Below are 24,452 nucleotides of genomic sequence, written 5' to 3' on the forward strand. Positions count from 1 at the left end.
GTATTATCTGAGAGCCTTTCCTTCTTCCGTCTTCCTGATTCATTCAAATCAGTCTATAGATTCAAATATTTTTGGAAGGTGAGGTCCAAGATGATTATTTGTGCCTTATTTGCTTAAAAAGTAGGTTTTGGGCATTGACAGGGTGGCAGAAGCGGTAGAGGTAGGCAAACAGTTTGCCATGAAGAATTAAATTCTGGATCCTCTTGAGTTTTATAGTTCCTGACAAACAGATCTGGAACAGAAGGAATGAAATGCTTAAATAATTATTCTTCATTGTAGAAGAAAAAGTTGTTGTTTATTGCATAAATGAATTTGTTACTGTGAAATTAGTCATGAATAGAACATTTATCATCTAATTTGCAGATCTTAAGAAAGTTTATTGTGGTTACTTTTTTGGTAACTAGACAAATGAAACTGCTAAGTTTTATTAGGTTTAAAGGCTATTCTGTGCCTTGCTCAATTGATGGGTGTTATCATTAGCTGCAGAAATGGATTACATTCCTTCAGTGACAGTTAATTTGTCTACATCACGCTGATAGTGGATTCCTGCATCCTGCACTGACATTGAACAATGTGCTGAGTAAGTGCTATAAAAATTGATTGAGATGTTTGCATAGCATTAAACTGACACTGAGATGTTTTTTATTGCAAACATAATTCACTTCAGGCCTTTCAGGAGGGCCTTTCACATATTATACATATGGTGAATATGTTGGGCCGAGCATGATATCAGTCAGATTAAAAATGGCAAAATGATAAATGATACAGAAATTGGACAGGTATGTCAAAGGAAGTGGTAAAAGCTGCTTTCCTATATAAAAGAAATTTCTCAAATTCAAAGGACTCCTTTCAGTGATGTTTTGCTATAGACTCAATTATGCTGAAGAGCCAAGTTGTCAGTCTTCTTACAAGAAACAGTCTTTAGAGAAACAGTCGCAGATTACCAAAATCCATTTTGCTTTTTACTTGGTTTTTGTTTGTTTGTTTGTTTGGGGGGTGATATTTTTTGATATTTGTTCTTTTGAATGATGGCTTTTAAAACAGTCAGAACAGTTCTCACGGGCAATACACACATGCTCAACTTGAACCATGCTATATCATGTAATGAATTTGTTGCAGGAACTAAATCACAGAACAATTTGAATTGAAAGAGATCTTTAAAGGTTATCTAGTTTAACACCTCTGCCATGACACAGTGATTTCAGGTTTCTCAAAATAGCTGCTCTGTTTCTGGTTTGTTGTTGCTTTCATGGCTCTGTGGGGAAAGCTTGACTCCTTTCTTTTATGTCCTCATTGGTTATGTCCTCACACTTTCAGCAACAATATCTTATGTTAGTTCTTTAGTGTGTCCATAGTTTTTTACAGCTATGCTGTTGGTCACCTTTAGCTATCTGTGTTCAATATATGGAGTTAGTTGGGGTTTTCTCATTATTATTAAATCATCACATCAGTCCAAATTGACTTTATTAGCCTTTTATCATTTCATGTTGCCAGAAACTAGAGGCTCAGATATCAGAAATGAGCAATTGCTGAAATTCTTGCCCAGAGCTATATAAAGAGAATAAAATATGACTGGTATGTGTGCAGATTTCTCAACCTCTCTGCCTGCAGATTCTCAAGGGTTCATTTGCTGAGGAATGGGAGCCTTGTGCCCGTATGAAAAGGAAAGGTGAAGACAGGGCAGGTCCTTTGGCTGTGGGGTCTCACTGCTGTGCTTTCTTCTCCTTGTTCTCCTGCGTCAGGTGCTGCTGTAGTGCTGTGTCTGCTACAGTTTTGTGAGCAGGCACAAGGTGAGAGGGAGGAGAACACATGCCTGGGAGGTGAGGTTCAACACATGGGTACCTCCAGTCTCCTCATTAGTGTGCAACGAGGAATATCATGCAGTGCTCAGTTGTTTGACATGGACCTCAGGAGTTTTCAAGGGAGCATCCCTGCACCCATTCCTTGCTGAGCCCCAGTGCTGTTGCAGAGGGATCAGGTACAGTGAGCCTCCAGGACATAGTTTTGAGTTTGCTTAAGGCACCCAACAGTGCAGCATTGTGGGTGCTTTGTTGTAAAACCCACTCACAGAACCTCTGGAAATTCTGTTTTGTTGTGGGTTTTGTTTTCTTTTTTTTTTTTTTAACTGAGATCAGCTTGATGGTTTTGTGATCTGAGCTCTCTTGTAACTGATAGCACAACATGCCTTAGTGCACCACAGCACTGGCTGGGAAGGAGCTTGGAGTAATCCCTTTGTAAGCTGCCTTTGCAGTCATGACCCTGCGAGGTGAGACTGCAGCAAACGCTGTTCCTTGCTGCCTTTGGCTCCAAGCTTAATCTTACTTGGTCAGTTAAGCTTAAAAAACCTATTTCTTTTAACTCAAATTAGTGGGTTTTCCCCCTCACCGTTTCTCTCATTGCAGGCTGAAAAATCACCTGACTAAACTCTTTCCTCCTTTCCCCGTGTCACAACTCATGTTGAAAAGTAAACATGTTTTCAGTGATTAACAGCAATAACTAGATGCTGCTGAGTAACAAGATGAATACCCACACCCCGTTTTGTATATGTCCAGTGCTCTGTCCAAATCTGTATTTACAGATCGTATCTAAATTGTGTGGGTTTTTGTGGTTATAACTTTCAAATTTGATACATGACATGCATATCAGGTTGTATTAGGTCACGCTGTCTTCTGTTGAAATGACAGTACTTTGCTTTTTAATTAAAATGTCCCTGGGTTGGAGTGGCTGTCTCCCTGCTTTGCATTACTTAGGGGACCATCTTTGCAAATCAGGATAAACTGACATCATCTGGCATGTCTTGAATTACAATAAATACCGTGTATGAGGTTATGCAAGGTATCACAAAAATGCTTAATTAAATAATATTTGCTTCAAATTAAACAGTCATGTGGAGGTGCTGTGAAGGAATAAAAAAGTACATTTATGAGACTAGGCTTGACAATGTGGTGTCTGCCTGGAGTATCCATTATAGGTAACAATTAAATAGTCACTATTGTGTGTGTGTGAATAACCATTTTGTCTAGCAAAAAGATTCCTGGGAGAGAGAGAGAGATACTCCCGCTGAGAGTACTGTTACCTTGTTGCTTTAGAAACAGGAGACCTAAATTTACATATGACAGACTGAATTACTGAACCTGGGGTTTCGTCATCTCACCTGGAACCAAAAGGCTTGATGGAGACACTTCTGCCATCTTGGTTTCTCTGGAGGGAAGGAAGAGCTCCTGTTCAAGGGTTTTCCACCTTTTTTGAGTTTTCCCTAATTTCGTTCAGGAAGCAGTATCACAAGACTGCAGGGGGCAGAGATAATTGAGCAACTCTTTTGAAACAATGTTGAACCCGTAAGGACTGGTTTCTGTGCCATCAGAGAAATACAGATGAAAAGCTGCCTCTGCTTGGCTGTTAAGTGTGTCCATGGTGCAAGAGGATGCTGAAGCCTCTACTTACTGTATTCCTCCTTTTTCTTTTTCTTTTTTTTTCTAACCCCATCTTAGGTGCTGTGCAAGCTAGAGGCAGAGAGGAGGCAAGGACTAATCCTGTCTAATTTCTTTACAGCTCCTCAGAGAGGCAATATTGTGTTGAAACTGTATTATTTATGAAAAATGGTATCATATGGTGCCAGAGACAGTCGCTTCAGCGAGAGATTCATAGACCATGAGCTGTCTGGGGCTGAAGCTGGAAGCTGTTTCCCTTCAGCTGTGGGAGGGGTGGCAGAAACCAGTGAGCAGTTTGTGGATAGAGCCTCATGGGAGGTCTGTCTTCCTGAGAGGATGATTGAGGGTGCAGAAACTGGCCTGGTACTTGCAGCTTTTGCTGAAACTATTCCGACATTTCAAATTCCCTTTGATAATGAGCAGGCAGAGAACAAACCATGATTACAAAAGTTTTGTGTTGCTTTGTGTTTTGCTTTTCAGCTTCCTGTTTCTTGGAGAAATAAACCTGGCATCAGCCAATTTCATTATATAGACTGAAATACAGTAGAATTATGGACTTTAAATAATTTGTAGGGCCTGAAAAAGCTTTAGTTGCTTCATTACGAGAGTTTTCAGCCTGTGGCTATTTTTGCTGATGTTCTACTCTTTATCTGCAACAGCAAGATAGTGCCTTTAGATAATAGAGTAATACTGGATTTTGAATGCTGACTTGTTTTCCCTGGAACAGCATCAAGAAAATTAAGGGGTTTAAGTGCCAGGTGGAGATTAGAGGAAGAAAATGAAATTCAAAACAGGAAACAAAGAGGGGCAGGCTCCAAAACAACCTTCATGACATCTCACTCCAAGAGAAGAGTATTGACAGTTACTGACCTGTCACTGGCCACTCACTTTCAGTTCTGCAAAGCTGCCAAGGAAGTGTGTGGCTTTCTGCACATTTTTCAAAAAGCCTTTAAAAGGAAAATGGTGCTAGAGAGTGTAATAGGCTGGGAAGACAAAAAAGGCCAGCAAGCAGTCTGAGCGTTTGCCTCCCACTGTTTCATTGGGCAGTTCTCCACATGCCTGTAATTCAGCTGCCTGGAAACAGGCTCTGCTGAGCCACGTCAGGACACCAACACAGCCCTCGCCAGAGATGGGTCCAGAAGCAACATCAAGCTTGCCAGGTGCTGTGTCTACAGTAAGAAAGAGCCTTACCATGACTCGGGAGATGTTTGCTCAGGCACAGCACTGGGCTAGTGTGTGCCTGGCTGGTAGAGAAGGGGCAGTTCCCATGTGCCTGGCTGGTAGAGAAGGGGCAGTTCCCATGTGCCTGCCTGGCACTGGCTGTGCAGACATACCCATCTTTGGCCCTGGGCTCCCACATCCCAAGGAGACCATCTGGGAGCAGAAATAAAGTCAAAGGAGACACTGCTGGCAGCTGGCAAGGGCTTGCCTGGCAGGACGGTTGTGGCCTCTGTACTTGTTCCGTAAGCACAGTGAAAAGCAATGCAAGCAGCAGCAGGGGAGAGCTGCTTTCTTGTCAGGACAGCAACTCTTCCTGATAATTTAACTTGGTGAGTAGACATAGTTGGCAGTCAGATTATTGTGATGAGGGATATGTGACAACCAATCTTTAAGTCTGTACTATGACTTTTAGCAGCAAAGATGTAGGAAAACTTATATTGATGTGGTAGTAATCAAAATAGAGCTGCCTCATTTCGTGCCAATGATTACCTAATACTAGCTGCATTTTTCCCTGTCTGTACTTCTGTCTTGGTTATAACTCATATTTCCATTTTTTTTCTTTTTGTTTGAGAATCTCTAGACTTTATATACTAGGTCCATATACTATAAACTGTGTAAATTTTCAGTACTTACTCATTTTCAGTTTAAAGTGGTTCATGATGAATTGGAATAAAATACACAAGTGCTGTCGGTGAAATGCAAACCTGCTTTGAAAGCCGGTAAGACAGGTTTGTCTGACAGAATCTCATCTGTGTATATCAGGCCCTGACTGTTTTTTTGTGGTAATTCAGGGATGCTTTTATGGGCTTAGCTCACAAGGGTTGTCAAGACTGAGATGGTGCAAGTGATATATCATACTGCATTTAGCAGATGATAATGCTGTTTCCAAAAGATTGCATAGAGAAAGGAAAAAAATACATTCCTGAACAGGACCATTTTGAGCACTTTGAGTCAAGTAGACAACATAATTTTTCTGGTTTTCTTCCGTCCAGACAAATTACTAGGGCTTTTTAGCATTTCCAGTCTCCTACTTGCTGAAGTGTAAGAGGTCAGCATACACTCATTTGGCATAGGTTCATGGGCTTGTTGTGGTGTTTTATCCTATTTTTAAAAAGTCAATACAAACAGCAAAGTCAGAGCAATAGTGGTTCAGCTTAGCCCAGTGACTTTTATCTGAGTTGCCCACCCAAATCAAACTGTGCTTTTCTAAGAAGTTCTGAGCAGTGCCCTGAAGTCCTGCTGCAACATCACCTTCTTATTTCTTCTGTCTTTCAGTGCCTTGTCTGACTCCCTTAGTTCCCACAGGAGCTCTTTGGCCATTTTTACCCTACGTTTTCCCCAGGCCCCAGCTCTGGGGTGGGCACGAGATGGTGTCTCACAGCTGGAGGGCTCTGACCAGCTGTCTGGGGCACATCAGCTGTGAGGTCCTGTGGGATGCTACCCTGGAGCCTTCTCCTCCACCAGGTTGGCATTTATTTTGACATGTGGGAATAAAAGGTTTTTAGAGCAGCTCAAATGACCTAGAGGTTGATGATGGGAACTTGTAATGTCCCGTGTTCTGGATATAACACAGTCAGTTCAAGAGCATAATCCAGCACGTCCAGCAGAGCAGTCACAGAGGGGCTGGACTCTTTAGTACAGATGAGAAAAATTTAGTGATGTTTTCGTGATCTGATTAATTTGTATTTAGGATGTTTTCTGACTTTCTGACATGCTGGTAAGGTTTATCTTCTCTTAAGCTGTCCACTGAAAGAATAGAAGAAAGAAGATCTAAACACTCTAAGTATATCAAGGCCTCCATGCAATTAAAATCAAGGCATCACAAATTCTGGTTTAGGGTAACAGTAAATACCAGAAGATAAGCAGTGTGACTGAAACACAGTATTTATGATGAACAATGCTTTAAATGAAAAACATATAGTATTGGTCTTTTAAATCAGTACTGTATGCCTACGTATCTTTGAAAAGTTGCTTTTGAAGTTGTCACTGGATAATGAGGATCATGTTATGGAGGGGCAGGCTAGCAGTTGCCATTGGATCGAATTTCTTTGCTTCGGGTCAAGCTTTATGGGTTCGTTTTTGAACCCCATGGTTCTGCTCTGATCCTGAGCACCCAGTGATCAAAGGCTGCAGCGGGCATCAGCAGGGCTGCTTGCCCCAGTGTTTACTCCTAATCCAAAGCCACCACAGCCTCTCCAGCTGGATCTGGGCCCCTGTAGGGAGAGCAGCACGGCAGGACTGCCCACATCCCATCCCCACCGCAGCCTCCCTGCAGGGTACACACTCCACTCCTTGGCTCTTGCCCACCAGGAAGGGCTTTCTTTCCTACTTGGCTGGATGCTTGGAGACTCCTAAAGCCGAGATACAGATTACTAAGGTTAGCAGAACAGGCTGCTTTCAGCTTTGAAGGAAAATTTAAATGAACCATGAAGCCTCAGTTAATTATTTTTCTTTACTGCTATTTTTTTTTCACTGCTGGTGACAGCGGATTTACCTCTGCCCTCCCTCACAGGGATATTGCTGTTCCTAATGCTTCTGTAAAAACCCCTTGTTTTCTAAGCAGGAAAACTAAACTTTTCTGTTTTCCTTTCATGTTTATCCTTCCTTTATCTTTCTGAGACATCAGCCGGCCTCACAAGCAGTCCTTTCAGTAGCTGGAGGCCACGGCCTCAGTGAAGAGAGTACAAAGGCAACCCTCGATGCTCCTCCAGCCCCTCACACTGCCCAGGCCCAGGGCACTGCTTTTCCTCACAAACCCTCCCCTGGGCAGCAGGGTGGTGGAAGACCAAAAGCTTTGGTTTTCATTTAGTGGCAGCCCTTGAAGTCAGGGTGGCTTCTCAAAGCACCACACATCCTTTTCATATATCTGAGGTCCTGCAGGGGCTCACTTTGATCCAGAGGTTGTGAAGGAAGGGTTGGAATTGCAGCTACACAGTATGAGCAGTTACATGTTCAGTTTGTGCTGCCTGCGGCCCCCTGCTCTTTGTACAAGAGCGATGGAGAAATCGTCCCTTCGAGCCGTGTTACTTGGTACGAAAGGAAAATCCTGCCGGGGGTTTGGGGCCCCTTGCTCTGTCTGCAGTGAGGTTTGTAGGACCACCTCTCTGGCAAGCCTCGTGTGCCCTCTAGCTGCTGCAGGCTTCCTGGGGAACAGAGGCATGTTCATTTTCTGTGAGCATTGCTGAATTTTGCAGGCAGGACTTGAAAGCAAATTATTCAATAATTGCAGTTAGAGGAGCAGTACAGACCAAGAGGCTGATTGTGGTCCCTGCTGCCTCGTTTACCCTGTAAGGATCTGACAGATAAAAGTTGTACTTGCTGCCCAGGCAGAGAACTTGTTGCTTTAAAAGCTATTTGCCTACAGTTTGCGTGTTCAGGTGAAGCAGGGATGATTGACATGTCAGCAGAATGATTCCTGTGGCACCTAGCAAGATGGAACATGGAAATGTGCTGTGGGGTAGGGATCCAAGAGTTAAGAGACTTGTTGATTTTTTTGGTTTTTATTTTATAATTTTTGCAGAGGCCTTTTTGTGAGAGGTTTTCTCTGCAGAGTGCAAATTGCTACCAGCTCAGAGGCATGGTTGGCTGAGATGCTGGTGGCTCTGAGTGCCTTATGGTGAGCACAGGTGGAACTTGTCTGCAGACATGGTGGGCACAGGTGGAGTTTGTCTACAGAGATGGTGGGCACAGGTAGAACTTGTCTGCAGAGATGATGGGCACAGTTGGATCTTGTGTGAGACAATGGGCACATCTGCAGTGCCAAGGTCAGGCTGATCCTGTTGGGGTGCTGGGAAGGGCTGTTTGTCTGGCCCTAGCAGGTAGAGCAAGAAAGCCTTAAACTACAGCATTATCCAGACCTCGTTGTGGCATCTCGTGGGGAGGTGAGTGTGCTAAAAATCTGTACAGTTTTTTAAGTGGTGTTCCCTCTGCTGAGGAGGAGGGAATGATCTCTGCCATCTGTGCTGTGCCAGCAGTACACTGTGTTGATGGAGTAATTCCTTCTTTTCTAGTACTCCACCAAGGGGGTCTGTCTCAGCACCTGTATTGTTTTTGCCTTGTGTGTTTTGGGGTTTTTTGTAGGTACCTACTAAACTTGTATTAAGAATCTCCCCCAATTAGATTTAACTGCAACATGACTTGTTTCCTTGTGGCTTATTTCCCAGGAGAGGCTTTGTATCTGAAAGAATTATAAAGAAGATGTTGGGCTTAGCTATATCCTCATCTTCCATATTCCAAAGACTGGATGGATCTTTGATTGTGTGTTTACCAAAATGATTGTTCAGGTGTTATATAAACATATAACAATAATATGTATACACTGCAGGCCACGTCAAAATATTTTGCTTGCTGCTGCTAGCAGGCAGAGTGGACAGCAGGTAGTATGAATGTCTGCAAACCTGCATTGCAGAAACCCACTGAAAAGTAAATAGGCCACACAGGATCAGCATGATTCAGGAAGCTGTGGCACTGTGTGTGTTAGGTGCCATGGAAACATCTCCTGATGGTAACACGCCCTCAGCTTGTGCAGGGTGCCTCTGGAGGGAAGTGCTGGCTACAAGGAATATACTTTTACTAGCAGTTAATTTTTACCTTCTACAAATCTGGAGTGAAACCACTCATTAGGATGGTGCCTAGCAATTATGCTATGATAAGTTAATTGCAGAGGAACAGCCCAACGGCTGCAATTGGCTTTGGCTGGATTGCACAAATATGTGAGGGGAAGAAAGGTGATGGTGTCTTCTGAACAGCACAGCTGAAATACTGGCACCCTGCTGCAGTCTAACATGGGAGCAGGTGCCTCCCTTTCGATTTGCGTGAGTAACTTAAATCTGGCTTCTTTGGTCCTTTCTTACATCCTCTCTCCTTTCTAGGAAGGTTGTGCTTCTTCCTCCAGTGGACTGCTGCATCTGAGGAGGGAAAGGGAAAAGATTTAGAATAGCATTGGATAGATATTTTAGAGGCTTTTTGTAACACCTCCCAGCTTATATACAAGGGTTTGGTACATGCTGATATTAGTTCCTTTTAGGTAATTATTAATGCTGTAACATTAACATCATGTTCTAAGCCTGCTTATGCACTGTAAGAGCAAAATGGGTTCAGGTGTTTCAAGTGGAATGTGAGTGCTTGCCATGGCAGCACGGCTGGCCTGGAGCTCCAGCTTGTGGCTTTGCTGCAGGCATGTACGAAAACCAGTTTCACTACAGCAGTTCTGCTACAAATCCATAGGAAAATCTTTCATTTTTCCTTCTGAGAACATAGTAATAAAATCATTTAAGAAGAGGCAGGTTTTACAATGGGTTGGGGTAACACTTTAGAAAAAAAATAAAATCTTGCTTTAAAATGAGATGTAGATACTGTTTAAATCTTCCTGGTGCAGAACTGGTAAATCTGGGTGTTCCTGGTTTGGACTTCTGCTGCCATTGCCTGGTGGCAAAGGGTCCTCTCCTTTGTGACTGTGAGCATTACTGCCTGATAGGAACACGAGGGCAGAGCAAGCATTGTGGGTAATGTCCCCTTCCTGTGAGGGAAAGAGAATGAGGGAGCCAGGACTCTTTATGGAGTGGCCAGGTAGCATTTCCCCTTTCTTAAATGTCCCTGGGGGATGATGTTCTTAAATATACATTTAAGTTATATATTCTAAATATATCTAAATATATATTTATATCTATATTCTTACATACATCCCCTGAGGTGCCACCTGAGGGGCTACAGAACTGGTCTGAACCTGCTGTGCCCCCCCGGGGCAACCCCTCCTGTTCTCACAGAGATCCCTTGGCCCTACTGGGACAGGTACCCCCCGTGATAGCCCACGTGTTTCCCAGCTCAAGTACTCCACATCCTCACAGGATGAAAAAGCAGCTCCCAAGTGCAGGTTGTTCATGATTTCTCACATAAGTTTTTCCATGAGTTATTGGGGTAATAAATTTGGAATTACTGTGTGAGCAGACAGGAACCCTTTGCCAGGCTCGAGCTGTGGCTGCTGCTTCAATTCCTCCTCTGGTCCCTCCGTGGATCTTGCATTTTTTGTCTCTGACAATTGGGTAGAAATTCAGAAATTTCATGGGATTGGAAGGCTGTGCACCAGCACTGGGGCGGCTTTTTTCTGACTGTTGGGGTTCTTTTGAGGAATAATGACCTCTCCATGTCCTAAACAGGGCATCTGCCTTGACATGAGGTCCCATTTTCCCTGACTGTAGGTGTGAATGGGTTTTACTGGGATTTACCCTATCACAGATCCTGTTTCAGCTCTACAGAAGAATGGTAGTTATCAGTATTTTAAGATTATGCAGTAGAAATACAGTCTGTACTAAGATGCTACAATAAAGACAGTAATTTTACCTAAGCTGTAGACCCTTCGACCTTAAAACAATAACAGCCAGCCTCTGCTTATCACTTGCCCGGTTTTGTTCCCCAGAAATCATTCTCTTCTATTCAAGTCAGGCACACAACAAATAAAGTTTCACCAGACCTACAGTTCAGCAGAGAAAGAAGCACATTTGGTGTTCCTCTGGAAACCCTCCTTCAGGGTGCGACACAATGTGGGGTTCCTTCTCTTGTGACACAGATGGTGGAGTACCTAGAGGTGTTTGGTAAGTTCCTGTTTTCCCTGTTTGGCCTCTGAAAGCTGTTATTCTTTGTTTAAGCTGTATTTTTTAACTGTAAGTGCTGAAAAATCTATACTTACAATTATTATGCTTTCTTAAAGGAGCTCTTGCTTTTTGAGCTTCATCAACAAGTGAGTTTTGAGTTCTCATCACACAAATATGGTAATGCAACCATTGCTTACTGTTTTATATTTCTTAAACAGGTCTGCAGCGTGTTGGTATATTTAGAATTGGTGGTTCAGTAAATAAAATCAAAGAATTAAAGCAGAAATACAATCAAGGAGAAAAAGTGGACCTTGTTAATGATGGAGATGTTGATTCTGTGGCCAGTCTCCTGAAGCTCTTTCTGAAAGAACTACCAGTGGCTGTTTTTCCAGAGAACATTTGTTCTGGCTTGCTAAAAACTTTCCAAGGTACAGAACAGACACCTTCCAAGCTTCTGTCCTTTCTCTGACAGTGACAGATAATGCGTTCATTGCACCTTTTCTAAGCAAGGTTTTATGTTTCCTTAACCTGAGACTGATGTTTAGTTGCTTTTGATTGGCCAGGTTTCAATGAACTTGTCCATGGTCTTTTTTTTAATTCTTTAAGGCTTTTGGACTCCCCAGCATCCTGAGATGCATCTTGCAATCCAATCCTTTATTCTTTGAGAAAGTACCCCTCTGTATGCTTTCTTTTTAAATTGTATACCTTACTCATTACTGAGATAACATCTTTATTTTTAATCTAATCCCAATCATAATGCTGCTTGTGTCTTTATATACCCACTGCCTCACTTCTCTCTTTTCCAAGCTGAGGCTTCTTTCCCTATTTAACCTTCCCTGGTACAGGAACTCTTTTGTGCATCCCTGTTCTTACTTAGAACTTTATTTTTATTTTTAGTTAATAGTTATTTTTCTAATCCTTTTATAATCTTCTTGGGCAGCAGTGTGTGGAGCAGCAAAGCCAGGACCAGTACTTGCAGCAATACACTGCCTAGTTCCCCATTAAATCTATAATGGCTGAGCTAATGTTTTCAGACAATTCTGCCCAGTGATTTTGACTGATGACTAATTCAGGTGTTTACATACAAATAAGTGAGTTAGATTGCAGGTTGCTTTTGTTCAAGGTGCCAGTGTAAGTGTTTGCAAGGAAAAAGGAAAGAAAGAGAAAGGAATCAGCTTCATGAACTGTGAAAATCTATGCTGAAAGATCTATGGTTTTTTGAGAGCACTTAGTTTTGTCTACTCCTAACTGTCTTGCTGTTATTTTTAAAATATTTTTATTTTTTCCCCCTTTCCATCCTCTTCCATTTCTCTCATTAATCAGTTGGGCACCATGGGCCTTAGCCTGCACAAAATGTATTTTTTAGGGCTAAAATTACGCTTTAGGGCATGATTTGCTATTCACAATGTCAAAGCTATGCAGATGTGTCCTGGTGATCTGTGGCAAATTCGAGCATCAGTTGCCAATTATTGAGCAGTACTGTCATCTCAATTCTAATAGCCAGGAGACTTCATCATGCTAATTCTGAACTGCTGATCAAATGGAGTTGTTTGTGAACCCATTTTCTGCCTTTGTACCCTTCAGAACCAAGAAAATGCTAAGTATCCCCAATTTAGATTTTTAAGCATCTCTTGTGTGGCTACAGTTGCATATTTATAGACCAAAGATGTTTCGAGTCTGAGAGCTACCAATTAGTCAGGAAATGAAGATGATGTGGGGCTGAAAGGGTACAATTTCTTTTTTCCCTTAATGAGAATCATGCAGCATGTGTAAAATCTCTTGGGAAAGTTAAGGCTGACAACCTTATATCATCTTTAAAGGCAGCTTTAAGGATTCAGGTACATGACTACTGCCTGCAATTCCATCAAGAAAGCAGCAAGTGCTGGATAATTCTGTCATAACAGGAAGAATAGGAGAAACAGTGTATGTAAAACTCGGTATCTGGAAAATCCATGGTACTTAAATATTCATTTGTGAAAACTGCTGTCAAAATTTGGAGTACAAATTATTTGTTTGGGACATATTTATTCTTCACTTTGCTCTAATATATTTTAAAATGTCTCTCTTTCTCAAATCTATAGTAATATCTATGATGAAATTGTGTTGGTATTAGGAATGCCTGTCATAATTTTTTTTCCCCCCACCAGAGCACAAAATCAACACAACAGAATGCATAGAGAACATGAGACAGTTGCTCAGCTGCCTGCCCAAAGCCCATCAAAACCTTCTTCAGTTCCTGTCTGTTTTCCTGTTAAAGGTAGCAACGCACAGTGAAGTGAATTTCATGACTCTGGAAAACCTCTCCATTGTGTTTGGACCTGCTCTATTCAAGTGAGTACTCTCTATTCACCCACTTTAAACAGTACTGCCAGGTCTCACTTTTCAATGAGGCTTTTTGTCATAACTGTATGTCCAACAGTAAGTGGAACACTTGGAAAGTTAAATATTTATATAGAGTATTTTGGGCAGATGTGACAGGTTCTGAGCTGGCTGACCACCTTCATTCTGTTAGGCACTGACTAGACAGGTCCAGCCTCAAGTAAGAAAACATCTGAAGAGATATGACAGGTGGAGAGCTGTTTAATGAGAACTACTCCTCTTTTCTTAGCCAACTGAAGTGCAGGCTGCTTAGTTGTTAGACTCAACTCTGAAAAGCTAATGCTGACTTTGACCTTGTAATATGATTAGATAACAGAGAAATTAAGATAAATTCTTTATTAAGAATGAGAAGCAACTCATTCTGCCCTTGCCACTAAAATGCAAGTTGACATTCAGGCAGAGGCCCCTTGAGCTTGCAAGCAGTGACTGGTTGGCTGAAGCTAGACAAGGTATGTGTGGGATGATGGTGAGTGGGCACAAAAGGGAAGGCTGGACAACATGCCATGCAAGTCAAGATGACAAGAAGGAACAGCCTAGTGTGATCAGATAATGGAGGATTTTCCAGTGAAACTGGAATGGTGTAGTTCTTTATCCCATCCTTCGTTGTAGATACTAGAGGATGTTAAAATATTTATACCTGTTACCATTTGTAAACCTTTGTTTTAGTGGATCATAGCCATACCAAGCTTAATGTGAACTATGAGCCTGTGCCACTTTACAAAATGTATGTGTTAGCAATTAAGATCTTCTATGCAATAAAAAAAACCTTATTCACTTTTTTTTTTCTGTATGTGGCAAGCCAAGTTCATTTTAAAAGTATATATTCACCAAAATTTGCACCAAGCGTATTGGAAATCAATGATAGACTTTGTTTTGGGGAACTGTACTTTTGCTGGTGTTTCATAGGTCTCTATGTTTAGTGTCTGCTTACCTGCTCTGTGGGTTTATTGCCAGGTGTACCAACATATGACCTTTGCAGGTGATATAAGTTGATATCCTTAGTGAAAGTACAACCATGGAGACAAATCTAACATGTGATGTGGTAGGAGTTATGCCATTTGCTCCTGTGAGAGGAGGTTTCACCATGGAGGGTATTCACTGATGGGACAAGGCAGTTTTGCAATCAAACCCCAAGTTCCTTAATCTCTGCATGCTAGTTAGTAAATGAGAGTAGATAGATGAGGTTTATTTTCAGTGTCTGGATTAGTTGTGTAGTGATACTTATAAACAGGTAAAAGGCTGATGCTAAAAGGCCTTCACCAGAAGTCTATCCCTTGACTCCTACACTAACTCAAAAAGGACTTCACTGAGTTACTCTTCTTCCATCAGAAGACCTTTGCTATCACCTGAGGTTTCTGTGCATGCACACACATGCAAGAAGACTTAATTCCTTTATTTCCACTCCCGGGTTTTCTGAATGTGTGCCCACTGACCTACACATGAGAATCCAGTATGCTCCCTTATTGACTGTTGAGCTGCTTCAGTTTTTAAATGTCCCACTGTTCTGGGTCATGGTCCAGCTACTTCTGAACATGTCCCTCTGTCTGGTTTTTAAAGTACCCTCAGTGCTAAACAAAGTATTTGTGTCAATGACCTGTCTGAGAAGCCTTGAAAGCAATCAGAGTTGGGCTTCCCTGCTACTGACTTTTCAAGACAACAGCTACAAATAGAAATATGTCTTCCTTATAAATGTTATCTTCAGCTTTTACTGTCATTCTGATCTCACCAGCTCTGGGAGAGAAACCAGTAATTCTGGAGCTCCTTTTTTGTGAAGTGTTTAGCTGATTCTGTCCTTGGAGAGTTACCTCCTAGGATTATGAAAAATCACTTTTTTCATAGCTGGGTGGAGACGAGCTTTGCAACTGGCATTTTCTCTCAGTGTGATTGCTGTACCACTTCCTGCTGAGTGACCCGAGGCCTTCAGTGATTCAGAATAAATCATTTGTATTGTCCTGTAGAGCAGCAAAATTCAAGGTAGACAGCTGTGGCAAATCATATCTGCTGACACAGGGGAAAAAGTCATAAATATCCTTTATGTCTTTCAGAGCCAGAATTAGTGCAATTATCTGCCACATTATGAAACATTTGGCAGCCAGAGTGTAGCTGCACTGGAAACTGAGACATGTCGGGTAGTTCTCACTATAATTGCTCAGTCAAAACATGAAGGTTATGAAAAAACCAGCTCTAGATCTAATCTGCAGAAATGTATGCTCCATTCAGTTGCTGGAATTAACCTCCTGGATGTAATGTCAGCTCCACTTATGGCACTAATTCACTGCAGGTGTTAAAAATATTCTGCGTATATTCTGGCAATCTGCATTTTTGTGCAATTTCTTCTTCCTTCTTTGACATTGAACAACAGAACTAGGTTGTTTATAAGCCTTCTTACTTTAAATTTCTTATCTATTTATATTCAAGTGTAGATTCTGTCTGGGATTATCACCTGTCTCAATCTTTTGACACTTTTATTTGTGGAGACATGTCATGCTTATAGTTTCACTGAAGTGATCGAGTAGGAATATTCAGTAGTTGGAACATGGACACATATGGGCCTTGGGGACACAGAAGCAGAATATTAAACTTGCTGCTCATTATACCTTGCAAGCCTAAACTGCATATACCTCAGAATTAGTAGCTATGGCAATTGCAACAGAAAAAATATAAGCCTTAACACAGGTTTTATATTGAAAGTCTAGTTACAGGGTCATGAAAAATTATCATCATGGATTTTAAATGCTAGGAAACTGATATCACTGTTTGTGTGAAATTGAATGTTAAATAAGTTGCCTCTTATCTGTTGCAGCCCCTTACTTTAATGCTTCTTACATTCAATTTTTGACTGAAATCAGATTCACAATGGAAGAATTCTACTGTATTATTAGTATGTATCTCCCTGTTCAGGGTAATGGAACCCAGAGAGGGAATATATGAAAAGAAGGTATGTTTCAGAAAAAAACATAACTGAATAAAATGTTTTAGTTTTACCTTAATCTTTGAAAACAGATCCTTCTTATTTCTTCTATGGGCCTTCCTCCCTCATGTTATTTTTTTTCCCCATTAGATTGAGTTAAGCTATCTTCACTGCTGTTAAATTGCTTCACCACCACTGTTAGCGTGGCTTTTCTTTTAGATTTTAGACCCTGGAATCTGTTATGGATCTTTTGTGACTCAGTCTTAACATGTGCATGATGCAGCTTTTGTGTCCTTGGCTCTTTGTAGGTAAGGGAACCGGAAACATAACTTGCAGGTCAGGTCTCAGGCTGGCTACTCCCTAGACTTTGCTTAGCTCCACCCTTCTCTTAACTTCTGCTGGTGAATTCTTTCTGCTCATTCTCCGAACTATTTATTTCTATTGCCACGCATCCTCGTTGTGAACTGTTTTGTGTTCCCCTAGTCTCTGGGAATGCCTAGGAAAACGTGTTGCCACACTTCTGTCAGAGATGCAACTGATGTTCCTTTGATTTCTATGAATATTTCGTTTTGCTTCAGCTTGGTAAAGAGATTTTTGGTACTAACCTCAGTAAGTAAGCCTCGCAGGAGTGCACAAGCATGTTAGCTAGCCAGCTGTTTGCTGCTGCTCACTTTGACTCATTCTTTCTGTAAATTTGCAGCAAACCTCTGCTGGCAGGGAACCTTGGCAGATCTCCTGGGCACAGCCAAAGCAAGGGACTGGGTGGATTTTTTAGCTTGCACTTCGTGGCAAAGAACTTTGAAAAGAGCTGATTCCTGATGATCGGGTTTTACTTGTTCCTTATTTGTAGTGAATGTTCTCTTGTGTTTGATTTGGACTATAACTGATTACAGGGCTTTTATAGTGAATGTAGAATACATTTCAGGAGCTGTGCTCTTCCTAGATTTTCTTCTAGGAACCATATTCCTGGATTTAGCAGTGTGTGAGTCTGATTCCCCTGCTGTCAGTCAGTTAACAGAGTTTCTGCTAGCGGCAGAAGTATCTGAACATGTGGGAACTGACTATTTTACAAAATTAATTAAAAGTCTTTATGGAAGGTGGCTGCAGAGAAAACTAAAAATGTATTTTCTATATTTGGAGTACACACCTGTTGCCACTCGTGAATATGTGCTGATGAGACATTGATATTGGAGTCAGCTGCAGGGGTTCATCCCAGTCTATAGCTTGGATTTGTTTTAAGATGAAAGGAGAACTGGGCACCCAAACCACCGGCTGCTGTAAGGGAAAGTGGGACTCAGTAAGTGGCATGAGAGCTGTTTATCTTCATGGATAGCTTGTGCAGTATTGGAGTTAAGAGCTGGTAGAAGTGGATTTGGGAACAGATGTCTAAATATAAAGAAAAAAGTTGAAAAAGAAGACAAAGGATGAAAAACATTGCTTCTATGGCCTGTGAGTTGAGGGTATTAATGTTGGGTGAACAATGAATAATCTCTTAGGATTGCTGTATGCAGGAAAGGCTGTTGCTCAGTCAACTATGGTTTACCTGTAGCCTTGCTTTTTGTGGAGAAACTGAGTCTGTCCCAAGAAAAATAGGAATTCACAAAAGAAAAATGTTAACCAATCCTAAAGAAAGTGATGACACAGTAGTTTATCCTGTAAATCTGTCTACATTGTACCTGGCTCATGGCCGGGCTTCACGAACAAAGATTTGGGAAGGGCTCTACCCGCATTTGTTGCAAGCGTGTTGGTGGCTAAAAAGGCCAATATGAGACAGGCATGTCCGGTTGCAAAAGGCACAGCAGAAAGACTCCTTAGCTGGTATATTCTGCAAGGCATGATTCTTTCTGCGTTGTCTTTTCTCCTCAAGGGTGATCCTGCGTGCGTTCTCAAAAGCATCAGCAGTGTTATAGATGGTGTGTCTCCAGACCTCCTGGTTGGAGGCCAGAGTAGACCAGTTGTGTTGGTCAATATGGCCAAGGCTGAGATGTTGTTTCAGGGAGTCCTTGTATCTTCTCTTTGGGGCTCCTCTCATGTGGCAGCCGGTGGCAAGTTCACCATAAAGCAACTATAACGCTGTTTCAACCATCTTCTTTCAAAAGGAGCCTGGACTCAAGTTCTTACAGAAACAACAGTAAGTTTACGAAAGAGGAACGTGAATGAAAGCAATTGAACTGGACCCAGTGTGTATGTTTGCACTTTAAAATTGCAAATGAATAATGAATGTACTGATTTGGCAAACAGAAGACTGGTGTGTTCATGTTCCACATTAGTCTCCAGAGTTTATGAATGTCTTGTTTAAATATTAATACTGTGCTGGGTGGAACTGAGTTGGTGCAGCGTGGCTGGAGAAGGCCATAGATAGCATTTATGTAAATGTTCTCGAAGCTTCGCAATAGTTCACAGGGGGAATACACAGGTCCTTCAGGGAATGAGATTAGAATCCTATACAAAGAATCCCTTGACTTTAATTTATTCCAATTTAACATGGATAGCACAATTTCAACTCTTATTTATTTTTTAAAAATAAATATGTGGGGAAAGCAAGAAATAAAGAGAAAAAACCCCAAACTCAACCTGTTAATGGGAGCATCTGCAAGTTCCCCTGCATGATGTGCCTGATGTCTGTGGATTTATAAATTAACACACTGAAGCAGTTTGTTACCTATGGGGTTTTTTTCCAGGCATTTCTGGTAATAAGACATTCCAGTGATCAGAGTTCACCTTCATAAGCTAAGCTAGAACAAAACTACTCTCTTCAGCCCAGTGTCAGTGAGTGCTGGCAGATTTCTGGGGCTTTTTCTCCTGTTCTCAACAGCAGAAATCAAATCCTTGATTTTCTGAACCTCGAGTCTGAGTTGCTGTCAGGTTCTGCTGTGCTGCCACAAAGACTCGTTGTTTTGTGGATCAGCAAACTGGAGCTCTGACATTGAGAAGGTCCCAGTCTTGTGAACCTACCAAACTGTAGGTCCCTGTCCCAACAACTGCTTGTTAGAAATAGGGAACTCTGTTTTTATCCAGTCACTCAGCTGGCTGCTTTGCTGAATTATCTTGGGCCCTGGGAGGGCTCCCTGTGTGACTCATGATTAGCCCCTGATCTGAGAGCTCCTAAACTTAATCCATCTCCTCTTCCCTTAGGGTCCCTGTCAGTCCCTTGGCTTGTGAAGAGCAAAGGCTTTACAATGGCCTCTTGCTGTATCTGCTTCAACACCATGAGATGCTTTTTGTTGACCTGAACCCTTGTTTCTCACAGAGACAAGCAGATGGCCTTCAGGTAAGAAAGTCACAGTAATCAATTCAGCAAGTAATCAAGCACTTCATTATGTTGGAACCTACAAATGGAAATATATTTGCTTATCCATAGTGTAAGTAATGACTGTAGCTTGTTCCCAGCAATGTAAATATTCATGATATACCTAAGCCGGAGAGGAAACATGAGTATTTAAAACTGATTTTTGAAAAAAAATTCAAATGCAAAAGGTAAACAATAAAATTTGAAGTTGTTTCCACTTTAAATGTGTTAATGCCAAGCTTTGTTAGATCAAAGCCACTGGATTTTTTCCTTGAGTGAAGCACTTTTTATTTTGCATATGTGTTTGTCTATACATTGGTGATGCAGAAAAGCAAAACCAGAAGGTTGGAAACCCCTCTGTCCCTTTTTAGGAGTCACTGTGTGTGTTTCAGCTTCTCCTTGGGCACTTTCTGTTGTAAAACATTGTTAGTACTTCGATTCATTTTTTTGCCTCTGTCAAAAACTCCTGTTGGAGAAAACATGATAGACAAAGGCTGGTTTAGGGAGAGGGTCAATATAAATCTTATTTTCAGTTTGTGATGTGATGTGTCGTTGCTGCTTAACTTGAAATCGATTTTTAGAAAAAGACATGCAGTTCCCACACATCCTTGTGGCTCATGGCCAGACTGGTAACAGTATGCCAGGAAAAGTGATGGACTATGGAAGAGATTTCCATTGTATGCAAATGTAGATGCTGCTGCTTGTGTTTATGACTCCTCTATTTTCTGTCTTCTTTCTCTGAGTATCTCTGTTAAGAAAAAACATCAAATTTCAAATATGAAGTCAAATTCAGTATTTAGAACATATTGTATATCCCAAGCAGAATATTGAGACACTAATGCTCCTTTCTTTTAAAATAAAACCTGTCCAGAGGCAGGTGTAAAGAACAGAATGCTCTGATACAAGGATGTTTCTACAATATTGCTGCCATGCCATGGCCCCATCTCTAAAACAGAGTGATGGTTTCACACTGAGATAGTGTTGGAGCCTGTGCCTCCAGCTCCTCTTTCTCTCTGAAGAAGCCCTGTGTCACTACCACCTTTGAGAATTTCTGCAATCTGTATCCAAATGAGCAAATAAAATTGAAATCTAGCTGTCCCATTGTATCTGCTTCTGTTTGCAAAGTTAGAAGAAGCATCAGCAGCTAAAAGAAATAGGGAAGGTATTAGAGAAGCCAGGAAACCTGGCTTTCTGTTGCAGTGCTTTTGTTCTAGAACCAACTCCACTCCCTGTAATTCTGCAAAATGTCAGAGTCTGTCTGGGATTGTGGTGATGTGGGAAAGACTTCTGCTGAAAAGATCCTTTCAAGCTCTTTAATAAAACCTCAGACAAAGCATAGCCATGGGGCACTCTCCTGCTCTGAGGTAAGCTTATGAAAAAAATCCCATCTGTGGGTGAGAAGGGAACTCAGTATCCTGTGGCTGGTCTTGTTTTTGTAATTTCTGGCAGGAAACCCAGCACATTGGATAGGTACCCTTCATCTTTCATAATATAACAATTGCTCAAAGTCCACTGAATTTGAAACATCAAAGTTAGGTTTACAAACCAAACATATTAAAAGTGTGTGTTTTCGTTCCAGCAAAGAAAGCAAAAACTGAAATGGCAAACCTGGCTCTGATCCCTTGTTGTGTCCTGGAAATGAAACTTGCTTTTACTGGCTTTGACACAGATACTTGACTTAATTCCTGTAATTTTGTTGCTGTTGGGGTGTCTTTTTTTCTATTTTTTTTTTTCCATTTCAACATTTTAAGTTAACCTAATTAATTGAGCTCTGACAAATTAAAGCCATGCCAATCTGGCAGGGATGCCATGCAGCTGACACAGGCTGTGTTCTTTGTAAGCTGAGGTGGGCAGATTGATTGTTCTGAGCAGAGTTCTTGGTATCTCAAAGCACCAGGAGTCATCTCACTTACTCTGTGTCTGCAGGCTGATCAGACTGACAGACTGGGAGATGAATTTGCAAGTTTTTGAAAGGCACCATTTTAATAGTTCAGAACTATTACCCTAGGCTGTACAGTAGATTATTCACAGCCACCTATTCCATATAAAGATAGTGATTTAAAAGTTATATCCAGGCTATGATGTATATTTTAACTTGCCCTTTTTTTCTGGCCATTGTATGTTGTACGTTTTTGGTTTTTTTTTCATGAAAATAGAGTCAGAATTCTGTACCCCAAGACGGGGTTTTGTGTTCTCTTAATAAGTTTTATTTAATTTTTAACTTTTTTATTTTACTTAAAAAAAAAAATTTCCCACCTGAGAATTCACTAATTTTTAGAGCTGTCCTATAACCTTCTGTCTTAGCTCACAAACTGCACTGGTTCTAAACTGATTTTCCTATTTGGATTAAATACTTCTTTAAAAAGAGGTTAGACCCTGTGGTGTTTGTTTTGACCTGAGGCCTCTCTGGATAACTGTGTTTTAACCCAAGGCGTATCACTGGCTTTGTTGGAGGTGTACCAGATAATCTTAACTTCTAAAGAGTAATTTAATTATGAAGCAAACCTTGCTAATAGAATTTGTCATGCTGTTTGCCCTCGTTGTTTCTGAATCTTAAACTCCAGACAGAAGTTGACTATGGATTTTTTTCTTTTTTTTTTTGCATCTAGTACAAGAGTGTTTTTCCCTGTCTTCCTTTTGTACAAAAGTCACAGACAAATCCTTCCTGAATTATCCTCGCTACCTTTGTCTTGCAAACAAAGAGAAGCATGACTTTATGGGTGTGTACAAGCCACTACCTGTATTTCCATTAAAGTATGGGTTTGGTTAGAAGAAATGCCTCCACCCTGAGGAAAGGAGTCTCATTTCTTGTTTTCTTCCCTTCCTTTGTCCTTTTATCGTGCTTTATTGTGTATCAGCAAGGCTGCAGGGATTGCCTATTGATTGTGTCCCATGTGGCTTCTCATTATAATCCATAGAACCCCATTATAAAGGGATTGCAGAGATCCAGGGGATGGGGAACTGGAGGTGGACAGCATCCTGGACCTGCAGGTTGACCACAGACATCTCAGAATGAAATTCTAAAACTGCAGTGTGGTTTGGAGCTGGCCAGAAGAGTGCAAATAAATATTTCATGGATACTTTATCTTCTCAAATTATGGTTTTATTGGGAAGGCTTTTGTGGTCTGGAGAGTTCTGTTAAATTTGTGGGTTTAGCCTTTTTCAAAGAGGATATGGATGTTTCAGCATTAAATCTGTTCTGTGAAAAAAATGTGGTGTCTCACTCTCATCTGAAGGTACCATAAAAGAGAATTATGGTCTCCTAAATGGAATCTCCTCACTTTGGAGGACAGCAATAATTTAACTGGTGTTTTACTTTGCTAATCCCGTGACAATGCTTGTTGAAGTAGCTGAAACCTTTTAGAACAAATGAGCAACCAGACAAACAGATATTATCTCATGATCTGAAGTTTCCAGGTTAGACTAAATTATCTTGTCAAAATAATTTTTCCGGGATAGGTGAAAACAGTTCCAATTCCTATTTGTGGCTCTTAACAAATTTTTTCCTAAATTTGAAGCGGTAGAGGTGTGGATTACTTTGTTTTATTTAAGTTCTTTACTTAGCAATGGTATATTTAGTTAGCTTTATATATGAACATAGCAAATCCTGCATGTACCATGTGAACTGCCAGGAGATTTGTCAATTTTTACACAGGGATTGCTGTTACATTATAAAAAGATTTCTTCATAATATTTCCCATTGCACGGAAAATCTATTTTCCCTAATCTTTGTAAATTTGGTAAAACATGGACTCATTAAAAATTACATTTTAGTTTTTTATTTGAGTACTGAGCAAACCAGAAGACTGGATGAAAAATACCATACATAGAGATCAAAGTAGGACATATATCCCCACGAAAACATTGCAGCCAACAGATTGTAAGGACGTGGGTTTTTTCTTCTGGAAAAGCAGTGCAGAATATGTAGGCATAAGGATTTGATAAAAATTGCTCTAACCTAATTAAGTTTGACTTAGAACAGCCCAGATGCATGTGGCTGGAGTACTCATTACTCCTTTTGGGTCTTCAGTGCCAGAGCCTGTCTGCCTGTGGGTGGAGGGAATAGGGCATGGAGCAAGCGAGGTCCTTTCCTGTGCTGTGCCTGGGATCCACAGCAGCCTCTCCTTTGTGCTGGTTTTCCACTTGGAAATGACAAGTGTGCCTGGTCTCCATTTTCTGGTGAAGTGGAGGAAGTGTCACTGATGTAATGTTTGCTGCAGCAGCGCTGGGGATTCCTCTTGACTTGCTGTACAAGTGCTCTGGGACACTGCAGTCACCCTTCAACCCCACAAGTGGGTTTTGCTGCTGTCTGTGTTTCTCTCTGCTCCCTTCCCATATATGTAGAATTTTTTTTCTTTTTCTATTTTTTCTTTTTCTATTTTTTTCTTTTTCTATTTTTTCTTTTTCTATTTTTTCTTTTTCTATTTTTTCTTTTTCTATTTTTTCTTTTTCTATTTTTTCTTTTTCTATTTTTTCTTTTTCTATTTTTTCTTTTTCTATTTTTTCTTTTTCTATTTTTTCTTTTTCTATTTTTTCTTTTTCTATTTTTTCTTTTTCTATTTTTTCTTTTTCTATTTTTTCTTTTTCTATTTTTTCTTTTTCTATTTTTTCTTTTTCTATTTTTTCTTTTT

The 24,452-nt window shown here is 40.8% G+C and overlaps 1 protein-coding gene across 1 annotated transcript in view; it reads left to right on the forward strand.

Moving 5' to 3' along the window:
- The first annotated feature begins 9,195 nt into the window (after positions 1-9,195).
- LOC113950149 (protein FAM13A-like) overlaps positions 9,196-24,452 on the forward strand; it is a 58,235-nt gene continuing 42,978 nt past the window's right edge. The window contains exons 1-5 of the mRNA XM_027649571.1: positions 9,196-9,466; positions 11,068-11,242; positions 11,461-11,670; positions 13,390-13,573; positions 19,668-19,803. Coding sequence (XP_027505372.1) covers positions 9,437-9,466; positions 11,068-11,242; positions 11,461-11,670; positions 13,390-13,573; positions 19,668-19,803 — 735 coding nt within the window. The 5' untranslated portion in view covers positions 9,196-9,436. The remainder of the gene's footprint in view (positions 9,467-11,067; positions 11,243-11,460; positions 11,671-13,389; positions 13,574-19,667; positions 19,804-24,452) is intronic.

Source organism: Corapipo altera, unplaced genomic scaffold (assembly GCF_003945725.1).
Source record: "Corapipo altera isolate COAL_440 unplaced genomic scaffold, ASM394572v1 53, whole genome shotgun sequence".
Taxonomy (NCBI): Eukaryota; Metazoa; Chordata; class Aves; order Passeriformes; family Pipridae; genus Corapipo; species Corapipo altera.